Source organism: Nicotiana tomentosiformis, chromosome 2 (assembly GCF_000390325.3).
Source record: "Nicotiana tomentosiformis chromosome 2, ASM39032v3, whole genome shotgun sequence".
NCBI lineage: Eukaryota > Viridiplantae > Streptophyta > Magnoliopsida > Solanales > Solanaceae > Nicotiana > Nicotiana tomentosiformis.
In genome coordinates, this window is record NC_090813.1 from 19,342,252 (window position 1) to 19,353,943 (window position 11,692).

Consider the following 11,692-nt stretch of genomic DNA (forward strand, 5'->3'; position numbering starts at 1 on the left):
AGACAATATATCAGTACCAATAACGGAAAGCATAAAAATAATACCAAAAATTTGATATTATTTTTATATCACATTCAGACATGAGATGAAATTAAATGGAGTAACACTAGTTAATGATGATTTATTAGCCGACCATAGTTTATTTGGTACTGAAAAAGTAGTTGTTTTATACCATATTCAACGTGGGATAACAATCTCGGGGTTAGCTAATCTAGGGATAAACCAACCAAATGACAAATATGTCTTTCTCCAAACCTCTTCTTCTCAAAGTCCTTTAAGAAGGCCAATAAAAGTTTATCCAAACTTATCCCGTAGAAAACCATACGTATATGTTGTATTATACCATCTCTATCTCATTTTTAATCCAAATAGACCAGACATATATTAGAAAAAATATATAACCAGTAAAGAATTCAATTATTGTTTAATCTCCAATTATAATCCCCTGAGCCAAGGGTCTATTGGAAACAACTTCTCTACCTTTTCAGGGTAGGGGTAATATCTATGTAGACACTACCCTCTTCATACCCCACTTGTGGGATTTCACGGGGTGTTGTTGTTGTTGTTGCTCCAATTATAATCCCCACATATAATCCCAATACAACTTTTTCGACCCCCAAGAGAAATGCCTATAAAATGAAGGCACATCAATAATTGGAATGGATTTATGTTTCTCAATCATTCATATGCACAGTATGAGAAAGCAACCTTTGTTTTCAACAACAACAAACCCAGTATGTTCCCAACAAGTAGGGTCTGGGGAGGGTAGTCTGTACGCAGACCTTACCCCTACCTAATGCAGGTAGAGAGATTGTTTCCAATAGACCTTCGGCTCAGAAAGGGTGAGAAGAAGAAGAAGAAGAAAAGCAAGAAAGGAAGAGAGATGGAAGAGAAGAAAAAGATGGAGATAATGGATAAGTAGTACCAAATAATAGCAACAGGGAATACAATGCCTGAGGCAAACAAAACCACATAACGCAATAAAAATCTAAGAATATGAAGGGACATGCGTGCTACTAAGACTATCGGTGAGCAACTAAAAAATTACCCACTAACCTTCTACCCTAATCCTCGACCTCCATACCCTCCTATCAAGGGTCATGTCTTCAGTGAGCTGAAGCAGCGCCATATCATGTCTAATCACTTCTTTCCAGTACTTCTTAGGCCTACCTCGACCTCTTCTCAAACTCGTCATGGCCAACCTCTCACACCTCCTAATAGGAGCATCAATGCTTCTTCTCTTAATATGTCCGAACCATCTCAATCTCGACTCCCGCATCTTGTCCTCCACGGAGGCTACTCCCACTCTGTCCCGATAACTTCATTCTTAATCTTATCTCTCCTGGTACACCCACACATCCATCTCAACATCCTCATCTCTGCTACTTTCATCTTCTACACGTGAGAGTTCTTGACTGGCCAACACTCAGCCCCATACAGCATAGTCGGTCGAATCACTACTCTATAAAACTTTTCCTTAAGTCTTGGCGGCACATTCTTATCACATAAAACACCGGAAGCGAACCTCCATTTCATCCATCCCGCTCCGATGCGATGTGCGACATCTTCGTTAATCTCTCTGTTACCTTGGATAATAGACCCGAGATACTTAAAACTAGCTCTCTTGGGGATAACTTGAGCATCAAGCTTTACCTCTACGTCTGCTTCATGGGTCCGTCACTAAATTTGCACTTCAAGTATTTTGTTTTGGTTCTGCTCAACTTGAAACCTTTAGACTCCAAGGTCTGTCTTCAAACCTCCAACCTCGTGTTAACTCTGTTTCGCGTCTCGTCAATCAACACTATCATCGGCAAATAACATGCACCAAGGCACCTCCCCTTGAATGTGTCCATCGCCAAGGCAAATAAAAACGGGCTAAGAGCCGATCCCTGGTGCAACCCCATCACAACAGGGAAATGCTCCGAGTCACCACCCACAGTCATCACCCGAGTCTTAGCACCATCATACATATCCTTAATCACCCTAATGTACGCTACCGGAACGCCGCTAGCCTCCAAACACCTCCACAGGACCTCCCTCAGGACTTTATCGTACGCTTTCTCAAGGTCAATAAATACCATATGCAAGTCCTTCTTTCTCTCCCTGTACTGCTCCACTAATCTCCAGTAAGTAAAAAGTTTGACTCCAGTTCTTGGAAGCATAGTTTTTGAAACAGAGAAGAGTGGTTTCAAATTCATGGACTACTATACTTTTGAACATTTGAACTAGGTCATGAAGGTTTTCCTCTGAACATATCGTCTTATAAGAACTGCCAGATTGTTATCCAAAGATCTAAACAGGGGGTTATAATTTAACCCATTTCATCGAACACGTACAAATACCTTCACTTCATTGACACAAAAAACAAATCAACATCTCGACACGATACATCCACACATATCATCTAAATCCAGGAGTTAGTTATCGGATATCGGATACCTGAGCAACTGCATCTAGTAGAGCTGACTTAACACCAAACAAATTTCTTTCTAGTCTAGGACTTATAGCTTTGAAAATTAAATTAATCCTGCAGCTCCTCCTGAAATGTTGATTTGTGATCAGACGCAGAATCTTGGATGAGAACTCTTGAATTACCGTCTTTTGAATATTTGTACTGTGTAATGAAAGTTTTCTTCTGCACATACCATAGCAAGCTGCAGCATGTCAACTCTGATGAATTAAAATCTTCGACAGATATTTGCAATCATATGTTGCTGCCTGCTTTGTCCATCGACGTCAAGTAACTGCATCTTATGGAAAGAGCATAGTTCAGGTTCTCTGCTTCAGAGTAACTTCATTGATCTGCACACGAGTTTTGGGTCGATAGTGGTCATCTGCATCTACTTCTTCGATTTCCTGAATAGCCATAACCAACCATCAGCGTTAAGGTGAGGAGAGAAAAGAACAGAGAAGACTAAAATTCTCATCGCTAGGCTTGCCAATGGGGTTTTGGCCAGTTTCCCCATGACTTATCATTTATTGATGAACCATAATGAAATAATTTTCCAAATACACTGCCAGTATGGACTTGAATTTCCACTAAATATAAAATGGTATAGGAAAGCGTTGAAATATCAAATCCCTAACTTTGTCCTTTATCCTCTTTATGCAAAAACTAATAGGAAAAGGGAAAGGATCTATACCTGCACAACATCTTCTCCCTTGATGACACGTCCAAAGACATTAATCTTGTCATTCAGATCTGGGATTGGTGCTGTCGTAATAAATAGATCAAATCCTCCACCTTCATGTTTTACCTTGGAAGTACCAAGCATAAATGCTTCGTGATTAAGACTGAACATTAAGATGGCTAATTTAGCGACGACAGTAAGGCAAGGGGATCTCAAGGCAACTGTAAAAGACACAATAACAGCAAATAATGTGCAAGGAAGACCTTTTGTCGAGTTGGCTGTAATGTTTTCCCCTCGAAGTCCATTCTTCTGTAGCTTCAGGTCTTTCAACTTTACAACCATGGATGACAAAGTTCTTGATTACACGAGTAAATTGCACCCCTTTAAAGTGGCCCTTCCGACTGCAAAACACATTTTAGGAAGTTAATACTTTATCATGCTTGTTGCAATAGGTTCCCCAAACTTTGCAAGTGACGAGCAGAGGAACAAAGATACTCTGTTTACAGTATAACCAACATGCACGTGAGGTTCTTTTCTATAACACAAAGAACTTTATGATAGACATCCAAAACCAATTTGTTCCGCAGATGACACAATTATCCCTATTATGCATTCATCTCTGGTACTGACAAAATCATCTTTAAGTATGAAATATCCATGTGAATCATTAGCAAATAAGACCAGCATGCCAAGATTTTCATCATTCTAGTTCAAGCCATCTACATGAGGCAGGGTTTAATTTTACACATATTGATTATGAAGAAACTGAATATACATTGTGGAGTCCTTAAATATTCTGATTTTAGGTTAAAAAAGAAGATGAATTCCAAAAGAGGAATCTATGACAAGCTGTCCATATCAAATATTAGATAACCCATGTATCTGCAGATTGTCCTCAATGTTCCGAATACAGCAACAAACCCAGTGTAATCCCACAAGTGGGGTCTGGGCAGGGTAGTGTGTACGCAGACCTTACCCCTACCTTACAAAGGTAGAAAGGTTATTTCCGGTAGACCCTCAGCTCAAGGAACAGTGAAACTAAAGCAACAAACAATAACAACAACAAGATAGCATGGTAATGAAAGCGAATCACACAGCATGTACGAATACAAGCAGGAATAAGAAAATACAACAATAGAACTAGTAATACAGGCAAGCCTAGGAGAGACACACGACTATCTGTCAACCTTCCACCCTAATACTCTTCCTCCACACCTTCCTATCAACGGCCATGTCCTCGGTAAGCTGAAGCAACGACATGTCCTACCTAATCACTTTACCCCAGTACTTCTTAGGCCTACCCCTGCCCTTCCTCAGACCCGCCATGGTCAACCTCTCACACCTCCTAACCGGAACAGCTATGTCTCGCCTCTTCACATGCCCGAACCATCTCAGTTTCGATTCTCGCAACTTGTCCTCAATAGGGGACACTCCCACCATGTCCCTAATCACTTCATTCTTAATCTTGCATTTCCTGGTATGCCCACACATCCATCTCAACATTCTCATTTCAGCTACATTCATTTTCTGGACATGAGACTTCTTCAAGGGCCAACACCCAGCCTCATACAACATAGTCGGCATAACCACCACTCTGTAGAACTTGCCTTTAAGTCTAGGTGGCACATTTTTATCACACAAAACACCAGATGCAAGCCTCCATTTCATCCACCCCGCTCCAAGACGGTGAGTAGCATCCTTGTCAATCTCTCTGTTGCCTTGTATTACAGACCCGAGGTATTTAAAACTATCTCTCTTAAGAATGACTTGTGTATCAATCTTCACTTCCACTTCTGCTTCGTGCGTCCCATCACTGAACTTACACTCCAAGTATTTTATTTTCGACCTACTCAACTTGAAACCTTTAGACTCCAACGGCTGTCTCCACACCTCCAACCTAGCTTTCACCCCACATCGCGTCTCATCGATCAATACTATGTCATCTACAAATAGCATATACCATGGCACTTCCCCTTGTATGCGTCGTGTCAGCACATCCATCGCCAGGGCAAACAAAAACGGGCTAAGGGTTGATCCCTGATGCAACCCCATCTTCACTGGGAAGTGATCTGAGTCTCCTCCCACAGTCCTCACCTTAGTTTTAGAACTATCGTACATGTCCTTAATCGCCCTAATGTACGCTACTGGAACACCGCTAACTTCCAAACATCTCCATAGAACCTTCCTCAAGACTTTATCGTAGGCTTTCTCTAGGTCAATGAACACCATATGCAAGTCCTTTTTCCTCCCCTTATACTGCTCCACCAATCTCCTTTAATGGCTTCCGTAGTCAATCGTCCCGGCATAAATCCGAACTGGTTCTCAGAAATAGACACGCATCTCCTAACCCCTCTCCCCCACCATCTCCCAAGCTTTCATAGTGTGACTCAACAGCTTGATACCCCTATAGTTGTTGCAATTCTGGATATCACATTTGTTTTTATACAACTGAATCATCAAACTCCACCGCCAATCATCGAGCATCTTCTTCGTCCTGAAATCGACATTGAACAAACCAGTAAGCCACTCCAAGCCTACTCGACCCGCGTCCTTCCAAAATTCCACCGGGATCTCGTCAGGCCCGGTTGCCTTACCCCTGCACATCCTCCGCCAATGCCCCCTCAACCTCTTCAATCTTAATACGCCTACAAAACCTAAAATCTCGCAGCCTCTCCGAGTTCTCCAACTCGCCAAGCACGATGTTCCTATCCCCTTCCTCGTTCAAGAGTTTATGGAAGTGTGTGTGTCATCTACGCCTAATACATGACTCTTCCACCAATACATTGTCATCATCGTTTTTGATGCACCTCACTTGGTCCAGATTCCTAGCCTTTCTCTCTCTAACTTTGGCTAACTTGTACAGCTTCCTGTCGCCTCCTTTGCCCCCAAGTTCCTCATACAGGCGACTAAAAGATGCAGTCTTAGCGGCCGTGACCGCTAATTTCGCCTCTCCTTACCTTTTTATGACACTACCTATTCACCCTCTTCTCCTCTTTGTCTATGCTCTCCACTAGTTTCAGATATGCCGCTTTCTTCGCCTCCACTTTACCGTGGACCTCCCCATTCCACCACCAATCTCTTTTGTGGCCTCCCGAGTAACCCTTTGTGACCCCTAACACCTCTCTGGCAGCCTCCCTAATGCAGTTCGTTGTCGAAGTCCATGGTAAATTACATATCAATCCAAAAGGAATGGAAAGCAGAAAACTTCCAGAGATAAGCACATAGACTGCGTATGGGTGAAGTGGTAGAGATTCATGAAAATAACATTAATGACATTTCCTCAGCTTGAAATTATGATTCGCCACAACCACAAATCGTCAAATTTCCAACCTCTCAACCCCTCCTTGAAGGAGAAAAGAAAAAGATTACGATTGTGAGAATAGAAATCCATCATTCCTATGCTCTTATAATCGTCATGGGAAGGAATGAAGAAGATTGAAGATCCAATCAAACATTGGTGATGAATCCCTCTCCGTCTTTTCTCTTTTTCCCTCTTAAAATCAGGGAGAAAAGAGAAATAACAGAAAAGGTGGATTTAACATGTCAAAAAGCTTTTTATCCCAATCCTCTATTTTCCAAAATTGAAACTTAGGTAAGTGTTTCTTAAAAATATGTCAAAGAAAACATCTTCTTGCCCCTTATTATTTCCATTGCAGGTTGTTTTCAACGTTTTCTAGGATCACATATAAGCATCATCCCAAAATTTCTCCTTCTAAAAGTATGTGTACAAGTTACCAACTGCTGCATGTGAGGTAGGGAAGAGATGAATGCTTCAACATATCTACTTATTAGAGAAGGTTGCTTGTTAGATCTAAGAGAACTAGGAGTAATTTAATTGGCATCTATGTAAAAGAACAAACCAAAAACAAAAAAGGAAAGAAAAAGAATGAGAAGTTATACCACTTACGCACCTGAAGTCAATGAATTCATCAACAATGTCAGGAGAACCATCCTTGTAAAGTTCCACGGTTATCAGACCTTTCGAGGTGCTTATAAGCTACCAAAGACATAACAAGTTAACAAAGTCTAGATAAGATAAGGATTACTAAAAAAATCATTGAAATATGCATTATATCCAATAAAAAACATAGAGGAAAACTCCATATTTGAAAGAGAAACAGCGGTATCCTATATGCTATACTGTAAGGAAGATAGGTAAAGATAAATTTATCCTTGAAGATAGGCAAAGACATAATTTTTTTTCTTTATCAAATTTTTTTCCCTTGAATGGAAATAACAAGCTAATATTGAATTATATCACCAATAGACTTGAAGAGCAAGCTAGTAGGACAACAGAAGGAAAGTTGAAGAGCATGAGAAGAGGGTGGAACTGGCTGCCTGTCGCACTTGCATTCTCAAAGCAGGTGTCCAGTAAATAAATGCTAGCTGACTAGCTAAGTGAGATAGAAACAGTCATGAAAACCAGCTCCGTGAGAAAGCAGGAAAGAGGATTTTCTGAACTTACAGCGTATTTAGGAATATCAGATTTCTTCCGCTCAATAGCCTGCAGCGAAGAAAAGGTGAATATGTACATCAATGCAAAGGAATATATAGAAAGGCAAATGCAGTTTGTAGGATTTAAATATGAAGTTTGCACCCAAGGGTGTGGCCTAGCAGCAAATAAAGTAGGTGAAAATCATGGAGTGCAGGGTTCAAATACTAGCAGAGACAAAAAAGCAAAGTAATTTCTTCCCATCTGCCTAAACGTTGATGTGCAAAATTACCTTGCGTATGTACTAGTAGAAGGTAACATGTACTCGGTGGAAGAATTGAGGTGCGACCAAACAAATCCATACACCACCATTATAAGAAAATGATGTATCGTAATCGAGACCAGAAAAAAAAATGCATAAATTGGTCACGGAGCTCAAGAAAGAATATTTGCAACTCCCAACCAAAATAAAAAAAGGGCAGCCCGGTACACAAAGTATCCCGTATTCACGCAACGTCCGAGAAAGATCCATACCCCTAGGGGTGTGATGTAGAGAGCCTACACTAATGCAACCATTAGCAGCCTCTTCCACGGCTCGAACCCGTGACCTATAGGTCACACGGAAACAATTTTACCGTTGCTCCAAGGCTCCCTTTCAACCATAATAAGAGTTGTATTCATACCTTGCTGGTAGATAGATCATCCTGTGTCTGAACAATTGATCTAGCCAGAAAATAAGAAAGGTCCAAGTATGAGGAAAAAACATCTATCCAAATGCATCTTGTCATAAAATATTCAACAAACGTACAAGTGAGGCAATGTTGATGAAACAAATATTCATCCCATATCATACTTTGTCAGCAATCATACATTATTTGAAGTTCTTCACACCAAATAATTACAATGTTTCCACATATTATGAAGGATGCAATGCTTGGATCAACGATAATAAGGGGCTCAAGATGAGCGCTTTCTGTTGAGATAAATTAATTAATAAATAAGAGTATCCTCTCTCTATGGCTAAAACTTTAAATGAGGTTGTCACTCAATTTAACATGATAGAAGCGCAGGCAAAGGTCCTGAGTTCAAACCTCGATCGCCACCATTATCTGAATAAGTATTTCTATGTGCTTAACCCAAGACCAAAATAATCCGTTTTTCCTCTAAAAATATGAACTGCCCTTAGATAACCGACGTCTAAATCTTTTTGAATACTCTCTTTCAGAATTACAGTCATAGAAGCACCATCATCCGAGCTAATCTCTGGCTGCTGTTACAACCTTAGTACAACATCATCCCGCCATCAACTGCACATTTATTTCTCTATTACACTGTCATTTACCCTATGCTAAGTAGCATTAGCACTAACACTAGTTTTGTGTCAGACGTGGACAAGCCAATTAAAAAAAGGTTAGCAAGTTGCAGAAGATATGATATAAGTTATATTCTTATGCCCATAATTTTTTTTCTATATAGACATAATTTAACCCAAAAAAGGAAAGCTAGTAAACAAAAAGGCACAAATAACATACTCCATTTGAAAACTTCCCCACTATCGTAAAGACTCGAGTCATTTCATATCAAGTAATGATTAGGACAAGATCCAAAGTAGCACTTCCTTCGTTACTTGTTTATGTTGACTGGACATGAAATTTAAGAAACAAAGGAAAACTTCTAATAGATATAAAGAGTAACAAATTTTCCCTTACAACTAATAAGTATATGAGAGATGGTAAGAGTTCCACATGTCTCTCTCTCCCCTGACAAAAATCAACTTCTATATCAATATGGGTCCCCACAAACCATGTTAGTAAAGGTAAAGTAGTATGTTAAGATTAAATAATTTCCAAGTACATAAAAATGTCAATCTTTTCACGGACAAAGTAAAAAGGAAATTGTGTCACATAAAGTTAGACTTGAGGAGTCAATATAGTTCTGAAAAAGAAAAGACGCAATACTAGAAGTCTCTTAGTATCAAATAATGTGAAAGAGTCGCAAAGACTCTATATTATAAACATCACTATTGTCCTTTATTTCTGGCACTCCATCAATATGGTTCCCCACAAAAGCAAACAAGTATCTTAAATGGATATATCAGAACTCAAGAAGCTCATGAAACGGATATGATTAGGCTACTTTTGGACACATATAGAAGTGGTATACAACAAGTTCGGGTATGAATTTTCTGTACAATGCAAATATGGAACCAGAAATTAGGGCATTCCACACCTTAGCCTTTACATTCAACTACTAGCTACAGCCATGTCATATGCAAACACTTTGTCACCTCACTTTTCTTCCAAATCATCAATCAAAATAGTATGAATCGGGACCATTACCAACAATGCCAAGTTAAGAACCTTGACAACTGCCAAAGAGCAGTGGCGGATCCAGAGTCAAAATATAAATAATTAGATACATCGAAAAGTCAAGGGGAGTCAATGTATAGTAAATATACATAAAATAAAAAAATTATCAAGCAAAATAGTGTAATTTTCCGGCGAAGGGGTGTCGCTTGACACCCTTGCTTCAATGTGGCTCCGCCACTGCCAAAGAGAGCTTTACTCTCTGACGCAAAGAACATTGCATGAGTTCAAAACTATTAGAAAAATAGTCACTTTCTGTGTTACTCCCAGAATGTACTTTTCGTCTCTATGCTTATGCTATACGTCCAAATTTTATCTAAGTAACTACATTGTTTTCCAAGTAAAAGCTAAAAAGAAGTAAAAGCTAAACAATCAAACGATAGCCAATAGGAAACAAACTGAACAGAAAACTTAGATCCTACAAGCAGCTAGGAACAATTATCCAAGAAAAGATTTTGACTAACCTTCGAAACCAGTATCTATACGTAGAATATAGGGAAAACACCATCACAGCAACAATTAGGATGCATACTATAATTGTAGTAACACTGACGCCACTCGGCCCCTTCTTCTTTTTGCTTTGCAATAGAAGAGCTTGAGGTTTTATCCTCGCCATTAAACTCTCAAGTATTAATCTCTGAAATTATCATAACAATTAATCATAATTCAAGTCAAAATTATCATCCCACCTTTTAAATTAAAAAACAAAAGAACAACCAGAATTCGGATTCGGCAACAAAATCGTACTTTAGATATGAATTAGACGGTATAATTAGGCCCAAATAGAAATGAACATTACTTCATACACCTTTTTAAAATCGATCTGATGCTTCAGCTCAAGACTTGAAATTACAAAATTTTCAGACAGTAAGATAAATCTCTTCATAGTTAGAACAATTAAAATAATATACCTGAATCGTCTGCACTAGATTGAATTGCCTGCGCTGAATTGATTGCTTTTCTTTGTTTCGGTATTCTGCGTGGGATTAGGTGAAAGAAGGAAGTTGGTATATTTTTCAAGCCATTCTTTTATAAAGTATGCATTTCAATCCCCCAAAGTTTAATAAATTACAAGTTAGTACTATTTGAAGTCCATCGAGTTCTACGTTGGGACATTTACGGTGTGGTCAGGGACAAAAAAGAAATTAGACTATAAATGTTCATTTTGAAAAATATTACGCTTCATTCTATTTAGGAAAAATTATTATTAGTAGAAAATACATAGCAGGTACATACTTTGTAGAGCTTCAGATATATAATTCATAGTTTTGTATACCTTTTACTGGTATACAACAATTTTCGTATTTTGTATACTCAAAAAGTATAAAGGTACATAACTTTTACAATGATTTTTTCAGGAGCGACATTTGTAAATGAATATTATAGAAATGATACCAGGTAGCCGTTTTAAAGGGCTATTATTTAGGAATTAATCAATATGTCCATAATTTAAGTTTTCAATTCAATTTTTTAGGACACAAATATCCTGAATTTAGTGTAAATTTTCATAATAAAATAGGTATTGACTAATACCTAAATAGCAGTCCTATTAAAGGCTGCACTTAACATCTTTAGGCCACATGAATATTCGTGATTATACACTTTAAGCAGGGATATTTATCTAGTTATACTAAAATAGAAACTTATTTACCAGTTTTCTTTAAGTTCCTTAAAAAGTACATTCTATATCTATATTTACTACTTATATACAAAACCTTATAAAAAGGGTATCCGTTAAAATTAGGATGTAACTAATATATCCC

The 11,692-nt window shown here is 38.6% G+C and overlaps 2 protein-coding genes across 2 annotated transcripts; both read right to left on the reverse strand.

The window, feature by feature from the left end:
- Positions 1-1,751: 1,751 nt before the first annotated feature.
- Positions 1,752-2,198, reverse strand: LOC138904437 (secreted RxLR effector protein 78-like). Its single transcript, XM_070192936.1, has one exon. It carries the CDS (start codon positions 2,196-2,198, stop codon positions 1,752-1,754), a length of 447 nt encoding a protein of 148 aa, XP_070049037.1.
- A 129-nt stretch (positions 2,199-2,327) lies between these two features.
- LOC104119490 (peptidyl-prolyl cis-trans isomerase CYP21-4-like) lies at positions 2,328-10,941 on the reverse strand. Its single transcript, XM_009631012.4, has 8 exons — positions 10,841-10,941; positions 10,394-10,566; positions 8,247-8,286; positions 7,597-7,635; positions 7,043-7,128; positions 3,395-3,532; positions 3,144-3,294; positions 2,328-2,856 (listed from the first exon to the last, which is right to left on the reverse strand). The coding sequence occupies exons 2-8, from the start codon at positions 10,543-10,545 to the stop codon at positions 2,770-2,772; spliced, it is 693 nt and encodes a 230-aa protein (XP_009629307.1). The 5' UTR covers positions 10,546-10,566; positions 10,841-10,941; the 3' UTR covers positions 2,328-2,769.
- Positions 10,942-11,692: the final 751 nt, after the last annotated feature.